At 34.0% G+C, this 17,710-nt stretch overlaps 1 protein-coding gene across 1 annotated transcript in view; it reads right to left on the bottom strand.

The window, feature by feature from the left end:
- Nucleotides 1-17,710, bottom strand: part of AP3B1 (adaptor related protein complex 3 subunit beta 1) — a 315,994-nt gene that overhangs the window by 2,532 nt on the left and 295,752 nt on the right. The window contains exons 25-26 of the mRNA XM_066381706.1: nucleotides 15,306-15,403; nucleotides 10,190-10,328 (exon numbers count right to left, since the gene is read on the bottom strand). Of these exons, the coding sequence (XP_066237803.1) occupies nucleotides 10,190-10,328; nucleotides 15,306-15,403 (237 nt within the window). The remainder of the gene's footprint in view (nucleotides 1-10,189; nucleotides 10,329-15,305; nucleotides 15,404-17,710) is intronic.

Raw genomic sequence — 17,710 nt, 5'->3', positions numbered from 1 at the left:
TTTCTGTATGACACGTGTCTGAATCTAAGCCATCTGCCTCAATTTGCGCAACATCTTCAGCCACAATGGCACCCAGTTAGCCCTGACAACAGCTCACAATACATAAAAATAAAACTGCTGTGCTGACAGCATGCTGCGGATTATTCAAGAGCAAACCAACTGGTCAGTGTCTATGTCTGACAATTAGCATGGGCCTTGCACAGAGCCAACGGCGTCCTCAGGGATCTGTTTAATTACCATCAACATAAAAGAGGGAGTTTATCAGGAGACACTCAGAAAAACTTCACTCCCAACTTAATTAAAATATTAGCCACTTAAGCAGGAAGCAGAATCTCTTTAAATGAAAATTTCTTTTTTGAGTTTTTTTAATATGACATCAAGATCTTATAATATATTAGTTTCTTTTTTTGAAACCTAAGAAGTCATTTTCTGACCTAAACAGATATGAAAATCAATTTTCCAATAATAATTAGAATAATGCATCAAAAGCAAAACAAATATGCTAATTTTAGTAAATGGAAAATATTACCAACACTTTTAAGTTGAGTTTTAAAATCACAGCTAATGGATGGCTGATCAAGTGTGTTAGAAACTCTCCCAGTCATTTATTTGTGTACTCTCTCCAAACAGGGTGAGACTTGTAAGGAATCAGACAGAGCAGTGTTTCTACTGAGGAAAGCAATTGTAAGTAACCAGTTTAGGACAGAAATCACACCAGTGTTTTAAAAGAGGTTTTATAAAACTATAACATACATATCCATCTGCTTCTCAGTCACCTACTCAAAAGCTTAGGAACTGAGTGCTCCAATTTCAGCTTTGAGAGAACACAAAGATCACCAACCCCAAATGACCCCTCTTTCCTATCACCCTTGCAGGTGTATGCGTGTCTTTTGTGTAGATTTTCCAGGTTCCACACTCAGAGAAGTCTATTTCTATGCTTCTGTTAAACCATGTCACCAAATGATACTAGGTGGCTCTACTGTCTCACTCATTTACATAACTTTCCCCACAGATTTGGTCATCACCAAATATTTTAGCAGGGGACCCCATTTCTGACAGGGTTATAATTATGTAAACAATAGTTTTTTATTAGTCCCTTTATTTACTTAACACTCTGTGCCTGAGGACCGCAGAGAAGGTAATTATGTCTGAACAGGAGCACAAAACACTATTGTTTGAATTTCAGGGTGACATAGCCCCAAGGCACATTTTATCTCCTTTCTATTAAAAACTTAAAAGCCTGTTAGAATAATCTAAACCCCAGAGACATAAATGCCAATTTTTATGTAAGTATATTTACAAAGATTAAAATTAAGTGTCTTGTACATGCTTTTGAAATCCTACTCCCGCAAACTTCTCAATACTGTAAAGAGCAGAGGCAGAAAAGAAAAGAGGCATTTGCCTACACTTCAGTGAGAGCCCGCTGAGCAAGTCACCCTAGCAATAAAACCCATTAGCTGATGTAAAAGCTACTGCCTTTTCACTAGGTCTCTATGTTCCAGTGGGCAAAAATGGGAGCAATGTTGTAATGCAGAAGACTAGAAGATCAGATGTCTGATATTTTCATTTCATAGTTCAGAAGATTGTATTTAACTGGAACAAGCATGATTACAATTGGTTTGTTTTGGTCCATGGAAAGCAAAAGCCACTTCTCAAAATTTATTAATCATTTAACTCCCAATTTAAAAGACAGCTATGGAGAGAGTACTAGTTAGTAAATAACAAATAGCTAGCTTTTGGATGTAAAAGAACACTGATTTTAAAAGACAGCTTGGGTCAAATACTTCTATACTACATTTAATGGCTGACATCAGAACCTCTACTTGGTCACAAAGATCACATGGTGACAAGGATTTCATAAGGCACGTGAAGTTTTTGATCATCATAATGACAACAGCAGCTACCACTTAACAAGTGCTTTTTGCAGTGGGTACTATGTATGGTATTTCACTTGCGTCATTTCATCTGTATGAGCCAGAGCACTTTATAGATGAGGGAACCGAAGCCCCCAGAAGTAGAGAAACTTGCTCAAGGACACACAGCTCCTGAATGGTTGAAGAGGACTTAGATCTCAAGCATTCAAATTCTAGATTACACACATTCTCTCAATATATGCAAAACTGCACTTTTAACATTTGTTTTTTATTAGTCAATAGAAAAGTACAGAGAATCTGCTTCCTTCTTATTTACCTAATATGAATATCATCTATTAAGATTCTAAAAACTTTTAAAGGAAGATGATTCCCTTAAAAAACTGTGCAGCTGACCTTGTAGTATTCTGTAATTCAAAGCACCTTGCATGATGCTTTGTCATAACATATTTTAATATGTCAGACATATTTCTGTCTTGAATAATTTAAAATATTTTAAATATCTCCCATGACCAACTCCTTCAAAAGAGACACCAGCAATGAAAAACACAAAACCTCTTGAATGGAGCTGTAACATAGGGAGGACTACTGGGAGACTAAGCAACCTCAAACATCAGTAACACCACAAATGAGCACAAGTAAGTGGATGACAGTTAAAGATGTATTGCCTATGTACAACGGGCTCCATGTTATTAAGAGGATACCATCTAGGTATTTTTCATAACTCATTTTCATCCCAGCACCAAGCACTAGTCTGTAATCACCAACAGGGAAGGTAAAAATGGATATATCCGTATTTCATCTTATTAAATATCTTTTTATTATCTCTAGCAATTGACATGTAATCTTTGGAGCTGATAAGAATTAAGAAGATTAAAGAAAAAGACAAAATAAGCTGGCTGCCAAACATAAATGAAAGTGTTGAATGAACCACTATTTAAAAAAATTAATTTATCTTGACAGAATTGTGAAAAGAGGTTAAATAACAAATTTGAGCAAATGTGTCATCTATAAAACATGAACTTATTACCTTGTGCAGTTAAGATACACATTATTTTTGTTTTTTGTTTTGGATTTGTGAGAAATTAGCCATGAACCACAAATGCTCTTTGTCAAAAGGAAAGGAAATCTTGTAATTCAACTGTTTTAATTAACATGTTAAGAGACAACAGGAATTAAAAATTATCTGAGAAGCTGCATCAAACTCCAGGATATTTACAAACATAATTTTTTTATGTGGAACCCTATTTGCCGCACTTAAAGCGACACCGCTAAGACATGCTTTATCTTCTCTTGGATAGACTTCCTGGTTTCTGATTTTTCTATTCTGAATTCAATTTTCTTGTGTTTTCTGTTCTACTGGTTACCAGAAGCTGTGACAATGACCCAGTCAGGCTAAAACTTTTTTTTCTTACTCTGTACATGAAGCCTTCAATTACTGTCTGCTGAAGCAGACAGAATCCTATTAGTAAGAAAGACGATCACAAGATGCAGTGCCCTGCCCTAGCTGTAGAAAAATAATTAGTCCAAAGTTGACAAATGTGTAATGAAGTCGCACAATGATTATATGTAAAAAAATACTAGTTTAAATAAGACTCCTAACATCAAATACTTAAGCATGGTCATTTGGAGCACTATTTTCTAAAGGATTTAAAACTATAAACCCTTATTACTTTGAGTTAATATAATAGAATACTTTAAACAGGTAGAGAATTTCTAGGTTGTAAAAAATTCCATTTTGCTGACTATAAAATCATATTTTAAAGTTAAGACCATTATACTATTAAGTTAATATTAAAAAATTTACATGTGGTCCAAGTTTAGAAAACTTATCCAAAGCAAGGTATTTTTTTTTTGTTATTTTTAACAAAAACCAGCCAGAAATATATTATAATGTTTCCCTTTAACATTCTGGTAAGAATTAAAACAACAAACAAGTAAGTTATCATAATTTAGGACACTCTATTTTTATTTCTAACCTTTATAGATGGTGTAAAAAATTATTCCTCATACTATCTGGTCAACGATGCAGTCTCTTTGTAAAGGAGAGCTAAAAAAATCAGAGTGTACCTTCTCAAAGAAGACATGAAACATTCCAGTGATTCTACAGTGTTTTGGGTTTGTCTGCTTGGTGGAGGTGAGATGGGATGGGGTTTAACAACAGAAAATCAAATTGTAAAACAAAAAATTCTTACCCCATTGTCTTTGATTCCTTATAAAATTGTCAACCCAGAAGGAAATCATCAAGAATATCTTTCTTTCATTTTTACAAGAAAACAGTTTGTATTCCTATTAGTAAAACTCTTGCATTGTAGACTATTACCTCACAAATGGTGAAATTAAATAAAGAATTTTTTCAAGTAAAAATCAGCTGTGTAGTTTGGTTATTTCTGAAATATCCAAATGTGCTTTCCATGTAAAAATTAACTGAGGTCCATATTTGTTTTTCAATAAAATGCAGCTCACAGAGCCTGCAGAGATCAAAGCAGCCAGATAAAAAGCAGTGCTGTCCTCTAGTGGACAACCAGCCACCTGAGAAGGAAGGGTTTCTAAATACGTTCCACAAATCTTCAGTCCTGTTTGAGATCCCAAATTTGTCACACTCTAGAAAAGACCAAAGCCTGGTACCTTTATATTAACAACTGTTTATACAGAATCTTGTTTTAAGACACATTATGTAAGGTGACTATAGTATCGGGTTTATAAAATTAGAGCACCAAGACTTCAAAAATGTTATATTGTCTCCCTTGTGGTTCTTCAGAATTACCCAGTATTCAAATACTCCACAATTACCAGGGGAGTGGGGGTTGGGAATAAAACTACCAGACAAAAACAATAACCTAGAAGGTTGATCAACCTAAGAACAGAAGAAATGGAAATATCAAAGAACCCAACAAGAAGTGACTATGACATTCATCTTTGTAACCCTAGCACTAACCAGATCTGTCACAAAGTGCTTCAAAAATATTGAATGAAAGAACTATACAATATACATATTTGAGGATGGAAACAATAGCATACACCAGCATTTCCCCTATTAGTAACCATTAAACATGTGTATGATAACAGTGATTCATTGAATGAGTTTAAAGCCTAGAAATGAACCAAGTTGTTCTTTACATATACTTCAATTAAATGAAAATATTTTTATTTTAAATCTGAGACAAACTATCTTTAAAAGTTGACTGCCAAGTTGCCATGGATACACTGTTCATTCATAGCACAAGACATTCCTAATAGCTATAGATATAAGTAACACTAGGAAAACATTTATTTTACTGAGACTGTAATTATTCACAAGTTGTACATGTTTAAAACTCACAAGTTAAAAAAGAGACAGGGTAGATAAAATCCAAAACAGAGACTGAGACCTACGGGGTGGGGGCAGGGGCGGGGTGGGTGGGAAGAGCTGTAAGGACTGAATAAAGTTAGTGATGAAAACTGTCTGGGGTTTTACTGAACAAGCTAAGAACTAAAATAGAATCACAGCCGAGGCAAGGCTTTCTGTTTTCACTCATATATCATATTTTCCTCTTATAAGAGTCAATTTGTTGTGCATGAAAGGGCCAAATGAGTAGGTAGTATGACAACTCCTTTTAACAACACCACTGTATATGAATGTCAGAATTCCTGAAACTGGGTTAAAATGTAAAATAGTTGAGACTGCTGAGAGGCAAATGTTTACTTATGGTCCAAGTCTCAGATACTACAACTATAACAATACACTCTCTTGCTGGAGGACACTGGGACAGATACAAGGGAAAAACGAAATCAAACATCTTGCCTATTGGTATCCCTTAGTGACTAATCTGTAAAAAAATATATATATATGCATAGGAAAAATGCATTTTAAATTTATTTATTTAATTAGAGAGAAACGAAGGGAGAGAGAGAAACATTGGTTTGTTGTTCCACCTATTTATGCACTCATTGGTTGATTCTTTGTGTGCCCTGACTAGGGATTAAACGGGCAACCTCAGTGCTTCAGGATGACATTCTATCCAACTAAGCTAACAGGCCTTGGCTAGAAAAATATATTTTAAAACGTGTCATGCGGCTATCATTAATCTTGATAATTCAGGGCAGCTTTAAATGTGGAATTTGGAACACCTGCCGTATAACTCCTTGGTGTACTGGCTCCAAGCAGATTCCTGGGTCCTATGTAAGATATACAGTACTGAATCTGAATTTTTGGGTGTGGGTCCCAGGAATCCGAGGTTTACATAAACTCCCACATGATTTTTCTGTACAAAAAAACCTTAGAGATTTTGGAGCTATAGATTTTTGGCTTTCTGCTTTTGGTCACTGTACCGTGGTACCTTTATCAGAGGATAAGCAATGTAATAAAAACAACTGTCTCTGTCTTCCTGAACATGCACCTCATCAAACCCCACTTGATTCTTTCTCAGAGGAGCGCTGGAAATTTTCCTTGCCCTGAATGAATTTCCATGCAAGTCTTTTTAATCTCCTCCCCTAAAACACATTAAATCTTGTGTCCATTCATATACTAGTTTACTGCTGTTCACTCTGCCTTTTGTATATACTTTATTTACATATTAGTTTGTTAATATTATCTTAAGACAATAAGATATTTATGATGCATAGTATATCTCATATGTTTGACCTTAAGCCATTTAGCTGCCTATTAATAAATGCTTTTTGATCATTTTTTTTTATTCTTACTTGGAAAACAGCAAATTGGCACAAGGATTGTAATTCTGTAGACCTCAATAAGATAATTTTATTCTCAAAGAGCAGCTTTTTCAATCGGCAAATAAGCACCACAAAAATAAAAACAAAGTTAAGTTTTTCAATAGTATATTGGTTGGCTTCCTAATATTATTGCTCATCTAGAAAATTAAAACTCATATAACAGCAGATATGTTTTCTCATTTGATCTTTAACAGTGGTTGATTACATAGGAAATGCTCCTGACTTTTGAAGTGAATTCCATTCCATAAAACCTGTGCTCCTTTAATTGACTTTTTCTTGATGGAGACCATTAATGTTGATATGTTAGCAGCCATTTTCTATTATGCATTCAATTAAAATTTCTACTTTATACTATTACACACTTGTGCATATTAATGAAGATTCACTTTTTCTTAGCTAATTCTTATATTACATATTTTACTTTGTACTTAATGTAAAAATATTCATATTTTGAAGAGTAGTATAAGAATAAATTATTCCAAAACTAGACAATGGGAACTTATTCATTAAATGGCCAGAAAAGAAAACTCTCATGTTTATTAAAAAGTCCTCTCAGGAAAAAAAAAAAGGATTCTGAAAAATTAAATAGAACAAAGTCCAGCCTAGAATAATTTATTGAACTGAAATTTTAATATCTTTAACATGTTAAAGGGATCATTACTAATAAACACAGGAATGGTGCTGGTCCTCCTCTTCATACACTCAGAAAAGCAACCATCCCAGAAAAATGAAGGAGGCACTCAAATATCTCATAGGGATTTCAATTTTATTAATAAAAATTAAATAATATATAAACTCATCAATCCTATACTGAATACTACAGTTAAAATCATTAATTAAAGTGGTAAAATGTAAACTTATATTATAAACAGTAATTGTTATTTTATTTTAAATGAAATTAAGAAAGATATTGGTACAGTTCTTTTTAACAATTTTTATTTGTAATTATTACTCAGTATAAAAAATAGCAAAATGTTAAATATATAAAATACTTTTATCAATTTCTGTATGAAAAATACAAATAACCTTATGAGTTTATTACCCAGAAGCTTCCTCAAATTTAGAACATTATTATAACCATACTTTAACTATAAAAGCTTATGTAAAATATTTTCAATTAAATATGATGTAACCTGTGAGGCAAGTTAAGACAGCACAGCCTATTCTTAATCACATATAACCATTTTATTCACTTCTGACTCTGAACTCAGTAGTGATTTGAACTCCTCTCCCAAGTTCCAAAGCCAAACACCAGGCTGCTGATGACAGGGCTGGGTTAGAAGTGTCTAGACACTGGTGATGAGTAGGAGGTCCAAGAATATTAAGTCTGAGCACAATCACTGCATTCCAAAGCCAATATAAATGGCTTTCAGTTATGTGTCTCTCCTGCATTAGTATGGATAATTGAGAATTTACTATCATTTTCTTTTGAATAGGCATTAAGTTCCAAACCACTAAGACAAGTCACAGGCAAACTATGCTTTAATAAAAATTTCACAACTCTGCTAAGTGTATTTCTTAGTCTATTTCTAAACAGAAAGATTGCTTTTGTATTAGTTGGCTTTGAGAAGGTAATTAATTTTTTCCTAAGAAACAAAAATCTGAAAAGCCGCCATTGCTTTCAGAATAGTTAAAAACCCACATACAAAACATAACAAAAATTAAATTAGAAGTTCCAATGTAAATAAAGGTTATCCAATATCTTTTTGTATATTATAAAAAAACATGAAAACAGATCTGAAGTATTGCTGGATACCAAATGTGTCAGGTAAAATTTGATACTGCATAAGCTAAAGATTACAGCTGATATATGACATTTTGGTGTTTTAGCAATTTCAATAATTCAAAGGATCCATAAGAAAACAGAACAACTTCTACTAGAGAAAATCACCCAGGAAAGGATAAAAAAGTATTTCAGGTGGAAAAGAATTAAAACAGGAAAACTCAGAACCAAAGTATTTCCACTGAAAAGGCGCCTGTTCATTCTTTCCCCTATTGAACAACATTAACTGATCAATTGTATTTCCATGGTAGTGCCAGTATGATTAGCTCCCATCAGTTTTATTAATTTTTCACTGCCCTATGTGAGATAGATAGGGCCTATCATAAATGAAGAAATGGAAACAGACCTTGCAAGCAACTTAAGGACTTTCCTCTACCCCCCCCCCCAAATGCATGAAAGTACAAAGTAAATTTGTTTTTGCTTTTTGGTTTTTTTTGAACCAACACATGCAGTTTTCATTCTGCCGTGATTAATAGAAGAATTATGTAACTCTGGATAACGGCAGACTACGTCTTGAACTCAGCTCTTGTCAAGTCCAACCCACAGATAACACAGGATTTCATTCCAATCATCCTTTTCTTCCTTGTTACCTATTTCCAGACAGACGAGGAACATAATGATAGCGCTGAGTCTAAACCCCGCTCACCTATACGACTCTTTATACGGGGTCTCTCTGTCCCTTCATTAATTAGAAAATGTTTAAAGGTCAGATGGCATTCCCTTTGACTTTAAGTTTACTAAAATGGCATGAGTATAACATTGCAGTGGCATGGGAGAGGAATTAAGGATGATTTGCAATGAATTCCCTAAAGCTCACAGAGAACTAAATAACAAGGAGTAATTATTTTTATCTCAACCTTCATTTCAAGCCACCAACATTTGTAAGAACACAAAAGAGGACAAAAACATTAATCACATTTTCTGATACCTTTACGGATACGTGACTTGGATCTCATGCTTTTACATGCTTGGTGGTGAAGCTATTCCTGGACTAAGAAACAGAAGCTGCGCCTGGCCCTGTGTCTATTTCCCAGTAGTTCCTTATTACTGAAAGCAGCCTTGGGGGACTGCTTCAAAAGGAAATCTGTATACAGTATATTACCCAAGCTTCCCTTCTTTTAAGTAAAAAAGTCCAACTCCACTGCTTTGTGACAACATTTTCCCCCCTAAAAATCCACTGAATCTGGTGAAATAAGATAAATTCTCAGCCATATTTCAAAAAAAGCACCTTTATATATCACTAGGCTATTTTAAATGCAGGCACACTATCTGTATCTTTCAGGAGAGCCAATAGTGTGCTAAGGATTGTATACAATAGGGAAGAGAGCCTTAACCTCAAACAATAATTCAAAAATATCATCAGAAAAAAAGGGGGCATATATACCATATTTTCCCATGTATAAGACACACTTTAATTTGGGGCCTGAAATTTGAAAAAAAAACAAAACACCAAAAACGTATTACATAAAGTTACTGAAGTCAAGTTTTATTCATCATAAAATTCATATAACTCCTCATCACTGTCAAAACTCCCAGCCATTAGCTTGTCCTCATCTGTGTCTGATGACAAATCACTGTCTTCAACAATGAGCACAAAAACAAGCGCAAAAAAGTGGGACATGCAAGTAAATAAACTACAACCACTGTATAAGATGCACCCAGTGTTTAGATCCCAAATTTTTTTGGGGGGTGGGGAATGTGTGTCTTATACATGGGAAATACGATGTATATTTAGGGGTTATTTTCAAGAAAAATTATGAATTGAAAAATATATTTATACATATATACAAGTTATCTCCACATCACATGCTGGTGAACCTACCTGTGTATACTGTCTTGGCCAGAAGGGACTACACCTACATTGGCTACATTTACAACCTTCTGAAGGATCAGAGAAGAAGTAAAATTCTGTGGTGCAATGATGATTGTAGTAGAAGTTTCATTCATTCCTGTTAGCATCCCTGTAAGAGCAAAAGAAGGCTCCCTTTTACTTATCTCTTTATGAAAATTATATTAAAACAATTTAAGCTCACAGTCAAAATTTAAATTTTATTCAAGAAAATACCAGAATGTAATTTATAAGATAATTAACATAAAATTAAAATGAACTGCAACTGTTTCAAATTTTAAAAAATATTTATGTAGGAAAATGTGGAGAAATACAGTCAAATATCACCTTAATAAATCTGATTTTAAATACTATAGTATAAAAACATCACAAAGATGAAATTTCAATTTCAGTCCCTTTAAAATATAGCCAATTAATTTGGCTGATGTAAACTATTAAGCTTCTACTTTTAAAGAAATTTTCCCCTCTCCTTTTCATGCAAAGATCTCTCTGGCCAAATGCTGCTGGAGAACAAATCAAAGAGATTCTGAATACCTGATGGATGACCTTAATACGATGGATTCAAGTCATCTCAAGGATGACGAAAAGTTGCGAAGCAGGTTCTACAAAATGTACATGTATTTAAGCTACAATCATGATAACAGTATCTGCCTGCTGATGGCACTCGTTACTGACAAAAATCACCTGAAATGTCTGAAGCAAAATATTAAAAACAAAAAAAGTGAATGGAAAACCTTAAATCTCAGAGACATTTCAAATAGTAATTAAGAAAGAAACAAAGTTAAGCAAAATTAGGAACAAAACCATATATAGTTAACACAATATCAAAATCTCATGTAAAAATGTTCAGTGAGCAAATTCGGTAACATACCTAACCCTTGGTACAAATATTGAAATTTAGAGCCTTGGTTAAAAAAAACCAAAATAAAAAAATAAGTGCCATCTATCTGGGTCAGTTATATAAGTCACTGATGACACCTAATGATATCTACTAAAAGTGATAATCTTCTGAGATGTTTGATATGTGCACAATAGTTTATAATACTTATGAAAATGGCAAAATTTGATTTCAATATTTTTAAAAGACCCTGCACTTTTAGGGCTATGTATTTAATTTAATGATTTATTGCAAATGCAACCCCAAATTAAAAAAAAATCCCTATGATCAGGAATATGAAGACAAGCCTATAAAAAGACTCATCTAGTTTTTAACAAAGAGTAGTTTTTACTAACCACTTTCAAACTCAGGGACACTATGTTCTCTCTTAAACTGTTTAACTTCCGTATTAGGCAAAAGCTTTAAAAACTACACAAACAGTCAAACACTGCTTTTAAGTAAAGCACGGTGACTGCTGACATAACACTGCTGAGAGATGTGTGTACTCATTTAGGATTTAAACCTTCTCCATTAAGCTCTATTGAAGAGCAACTGCTGAATAAATGAATGCAACTATGTTTATGTTAAAAGCCTGTTTCCCGCAGCATGTAATTAAAGGAAATGTTGCACAAAGCCAGTACTTTTGTCAAGCTCCTGTAAATGGAAAGATGGATAGCACTCAGAGAAGTGAATGCATTGCTTCATATTTAACCTTAACACTCTTGTCATTAATGGTTTGTCTAACTTGGTCTATAAAAGACAAGGTACTGCTCCATTGAAGTAAAATTAAAAAAATCAACTAAACCATGCTTTTCAGAACAGAAGATTCATTATCGTCAGCTAATGTATTGGCATAAAGCAAAGTAACATCCTATCAAGTAAGGCACACATTCAATCTGCCTTCCCACCCCCCTTTATTTTTAACTCATGCTGTTTTATTGTTATAGGCAATTTGTACCACTCAGCATGACAGTGTAAACTGAATCAAGATTAATTTACATGCAAAAGAACACTTAGGAGAGCAGCATGGTAAGCAAATGTATTGTCTCGATTGCTGAGGTGGAAAAAGAACCTGGAAAGAAAAAAAGGTGCTCTAATTAAGGGGCATCAAATATGATTGCTTGTGGTAGTTAAGGGCCAGAAAATAGTAAATGTCTGACCATTTAAAAAATTAGCATCTTGCTAGCTAGGAACCCATAAGATGGATGCATAAATCATAATAAAATTAAATAAACATTCTAAATTTCTTAAACCAGAGATTTTTCTAAATAAAAATATATCAGGTATTCTCCAATTAACAAGAAAGAAAATATGCCAAAGTATCATTAAAAGTTTCTCCTATAAAAACAGACTTTACACACTATATAACCTGCTCATACATAATAAAGGCATAGTTACTGGAAAAACATTTTAAAATTGTCAGACTACAGAATTTGTTGCTTCATTAGAATTTACATAAATTTTGGCGAGGAAGTGGATAGCACTTAATTTAGGTTCGTCGGTTGTAATTAACTACTAAAATGCAAACCAAATAATTTAAAAATATTTCCTGTTTTAAATTTCCAACTAAATTCATAAGAGGAAAATGAATAAGAGGCGGCAGTTTGGGATAAGCAATTAGTTTAGGTCTTTTAAATTAAGACTGCCTCAAGAAACTAATTTTTTTAAAGTAAAAGAAAGATCTCATTATTTATAGTGCTGAAATCATCCTACAACTACTAGATCATTAACTCACTTTGCAAGGTTCAAAACTTGTAGCAGTGAAAAAAAGCATGCTTCTGGTTAAGGCTCACAGTATGAGTGCTATGAAACGAATCTGAATATACAGCATAAACCAATCTTTCATTTAGCACTTTGACTATCAACCTTACCAACATGCATCTTTAATCCATGAAACCAAATGCAACATGAGAAGAAGTGGTAAATCAGGCTCTATATTAAAAATAAAACTTTTCATTAAAAATATTAATATGTGCGAACTGTTACAAGCTTTCTTACTTATTACTGTAACAAATTTTTAAATTATGTACATCTTTAGTATAACAGAAATATAATCCTCATTTTTATTTATACTTTTCAGTTAAATCCAAAATAATACTTTTAATGCATTTATTTAGTCCTTAAATATACTCCCTGTGAAATAAGATATTAAATAAATTCATTTCATTTAAAGTAGAAGTATAGGTAAAATTAGCACAACACAGTTTTTGAATTTAGTGGCATTTTGCCTTCCAGAAGTTTCCTTTGATAAAAAATAAAGACACTGATAATTCTGATTTAGGATTTTCAGCTAATGAGTCATTTCTAGGTATCTTTTAAAAAATTAGCTAAGCTCTTCCTTGATTAGAATAACAAATACATACGTGAAGTTGAGAATTGAGATCTCTATTACCAAATCAGTTGAAATTTCTAACTAAAAAGATGCTACAGAAAGTACTCTAAACCTGTGATAAATTTGCCAGCATCAAGTTACACATCAAAGAATGAATTCAGGAAGACAGAAAGAATGATAGAGAAATACCAAGAGACTTGCAAGGATTTACAAATACTTCATATAAACAAATTTTCAAATAGCTTTATTCAGAGTAGCCTTTCTGCTCTATTAAACATAGCAAACAGCTGCCAGATTTATTCAGACAAATAATCAACAACCATAGAAGTAAAATGGCAGAAGAAAAAGGAATTTTGGCAACAACTCCACAGAGGACCACAGCTGTTCTCCAAGCACGCCTCTTTTATGCATTTGGTTCTGTATGGCTAGTCAGGGAGAATCCCTCAGTCACAGCAGAACACAAAAAACTTGATCAAAATATCAAGTATTCTAAACCAGAGCTGAAGGAGAGAAAGGGTATAAAATAACCTGCAGCTTTAGATATACTTTAGCTGCACTTTTCTAAAAAAAAAAGGAATATCGCCTTAATAAATGCATCCAAGCCTTATTTGGTCACTTGTGTGCCACTCACCTGGGTTTGCTAAACAGGTATAAAGCAGAGAGACAGGCTTTAGCCAGCAAAGGGTAAGAAAAGCAAACGTAAGAATCTATTCAGTTTGTCAACAGAAAAATAAAATTACAAAGATGACTTTCTTGTACAGCAATAATCAACTTTCAAGAAAAGCAAATGCCAAGATGAATTTAGTCCTTCTTTGTTATCACTTAAAAATAAAGCAGAAGAATAAAAGATTACTATGCATTTACAGTCTTGCAAGAGATCCTTCTACCACCTTCCACCACCTTCTACCATGTGTGAGTCTTCTACCACAGGTCTTTTTAACACTGTGGATTGCGAAGGCTTGTAATGTAAAAATCACTGGCACTGCCATGATGGAGCAAGGAGACATGCCCTTCTCCTTAAATGTAGACATTTGTGTGTGCCTAGCACTTCCTGGAAGCTTGACAAGTACAAATGAATGACCTCCAGATAAAGGGATCTTTGATAACCCCTCCAGAGGAAAACATGGCTTAGGTTCCCATGAACTTTTAAAAATTGCTGACTACACCATTTAAATACACTCCAGTTTTATGGATGTTATTCTTAATCAACATTATAAATTCATATACATATATGAAAAAATTATTTTTACTGGTATGCTTGACTCTGGGGCAAGAACAAGATATTAATATTTCTGTTCTGCTGAAAATATTTTCTTTTTTAGATGCATATTTTAAAATGTTTTAGTTCTGATACAGTGACAACACAGCATTCTTTACTACAGAATTAGGTCAAAAGAAAATGAAGGTATTTTGATGCTATAATTAGGACTTGACTTTGAAGGATAAGGCACTCTAATGTGTGCAAAGAAAAATAGATTAGAACATGAAAAACAGTTCTATAGTGAAAAAAACAAATATAACATTCAATAGTAGGACTTTGGTAAATCCCAAATTTCTGGCATTTTCACCAATACAAAATACATGGATATATCAGTAGGTTGACAAACCACACTCCAAGAATTGAAAAGTTAATTATGAATCAATTTGTATTTTAAAGACATATATATTAATCAATTTTCAGGTATGCCAGGAATGTAGACAAACATATACCGTACTTTCAAGGTTACTTTATAAAAGCAAAGTATTAGCAAAAATTGGAAGATTGTGCACTGATATATGTCAACAGCTATGTATATGCAGTCATTGATTTTAGAGAGCAGCCAGAAGAATGAGCACATATTTGGTATGTCAGTTTCTAGTAAACCGTAGTAATCTCTCACCTTGCTCTTTCTTAAAATCTTTCTCTGACATGGCCACAGGTAAAAGCAGTTCTCCAACAGGTGGCTGAATATTAACATTGAAGCAATCATCCTTGGTACTAAAATAAAAAAACAACAACAACAACATGCAATCTGACTAAATGCTTAATAAATAAACATTCTTAATACTTTGTAGTTAAATAGATGCAATTAAAGTATATGCTAGCATATAAAGTATTAAGATCTTCTTGGCTTACTATCACAGGGAAAAACACTTGAAAATTTTCTTAACATTATTTACATAGAAATACATCTTACATCAGTCGGAAAACATATTTTTCCCAAAAATATGCAATTATAGTAAATATAGCATTTGACATAGAATTTCTAAAAAATATCTAGTTCAGCAGCAAGGGTTTACAGTTACTACTAACAGGAACATTTCACACAGCTTATACAGTGGAGAAGTAATATTTTATCTTTACTTTGTGTTTAATTGTAGAAAATGGAGTGCTTTAGTCTTAAATGGTTAAGATTTCACTTTAAAGTGTTAATTTTTAATAAATAAAATGGACTGACCATACTGTGTTTAAGTATGTGCTAATAAAAATAATACCTCATCTGCAAACTTGTTTTCTTAAAACAAAATTCCTTACATTCTAGTAGTGTTATTTGCTGACATTATTGATGACTATGTGGTGAAAGTTATTATTTCCAAATACAGAATATGAAGAATTTAGTAAATGCAACTTTGTCCTTGTATCAGGTAGAAAAACAACACTGACTGTATGTATTCATTTAAATCTTGACACCACTCTCTAAAAAAAAGGACTAAAACTGCTTTAAAATTTTTTGAGTTACCATGTGTGAAGGTAGGCTGATAAATGTATCAGTTAGGAATACATTTGGTTGCAAGTAAGCAGAGAAAACTAACAATTTCTTGAGAAATTGGAGCTTGTAGTTTAGCATTCAACAAGTCCTAGAGTTATCAGCTAAAGGCTCATTCAACAGCTAAAAGATGCTGTTAGGGATCCACATTTTTCTGGCTTTCAACTACACCATCCCTAGTGTACTGGCTTTCCTCCTTATGGTTGCCACATGGCCATGGCTGCTGCATCTCCAGGTGCCACTTTCACATTCCACTGAAGAAGGAAGAGTGATGATGTGAGAGCAGTGAATAACTGAGCCAACCAACTCTGGTGTTTTTATCCTATAGAAGGACTTCTACTTTTGCGTTAGAACTGGGCCAGTGGGTAAGTGGCTAGGGTGATGAGCATTATGGATAAGAAATACCAAATATTAGGTTAAGACACATTTTATTGAAGGGTGGGGTAGGTACAGATGATATAATATAAAGAAAAAAAATATATCCATTTTTATTTTATGCTATTACTTATTATATTTTTATAAGGTGTCTTATATTTTTATGGAGTAAAGGCTAGACTAAAATAAATGTTTTGAATTATTCAGATGTGGATTGCCCAAGGTAAAAGAGTAAGTCCTATTTATGTATTAATTCAATAAATGTTTACTGAATACACACTTGATCCTACATATTGTGTAAGTATATTAAGTTTGGCCTTTGAAGTTCACTAGTCTAGTGGAAGATGCGTTTATAACAGAATAGTAAGTGGTCCATTAGAGATATGTGGGAAGTGTTCCAGTCCATGGAACAGGGACTGATTAATTCTGAAGAAGGTAAAGGTAAGTCTGTTTCTAACAGAGAGAGGGGGCATTCTAGACATCCTAAACCTGTGTTTTGGAAATGGTGAGTAGTGTGATGTGTCAACAGATGAGGTTAAGCCTGACCAGGCAGTGGTGCAGTGGATAGAGGTCGGTCTGGGCCGTGGAGGACCCAGGTTCAAAACCTCAAGGTCACCAGCTTGAGTGCAGGCTCGTCCAGCTTGAGCACAGGCTCACCATCTTGAGTGCGGGGTTGCTGGCTTGAGCATGGGATCATAGACATAACCCCATGGTCGCTGGCTTGAGCCCAAAGGTCACTGGCTTGAGCAAGGGGTCACTCACTCTGCTGGAACCCCCCTGTCAAGGCGCATATGAGAAAGCAATAATTGAACTAAGATGCCACAACAAAGAACTGATGCTTATCTCTCTCCTTTCATATCTGTCTGCCCCTATCTGCCCCCCCCCTCTTTCTCTCTCTGTCAAAAAAAAAGAAAAAAAAAAAAGAGATGAGGTTGAGGGGACACTGTAAAGCAGCGGTTCTCAACCTGTGGGTCGCGACCCCGGCGGGGGTCGAACGACCAAAACACAGGGGTCGCCTAAATTCCGATGGCTGTAGGCGACCCCTGTGTTTTGGTCGTTCAACCCCCGCCGGGGTCGCGACCCACAGGTTGAGAACCGCTGCTGTAAAGAGTATCATATATAGCATAACCATCTGTCCCAATTTTCCCGAGGACAGTCCCACT

Source organism: Saccopteryx leptura, chromosome 4 (assembly GCF_036850995.1).
Source record: "Saccopteryx leptura isolate mSacLep1 chromosome 4, mSacLep1_pri_phased_curated, whole genome shotgun sequence".
NCBI classification, from domain to species: Eukaryota; Metazoa; Chordata; class Mammalia; order Chiroptera; family Emballonuridae; genus Saccopteryx; species Saccopteryx leptura.
Note: the sequence above shows the minus strand (reverse complement) of the source record. Positions and strands in the feature narration are given on the sequence as shown.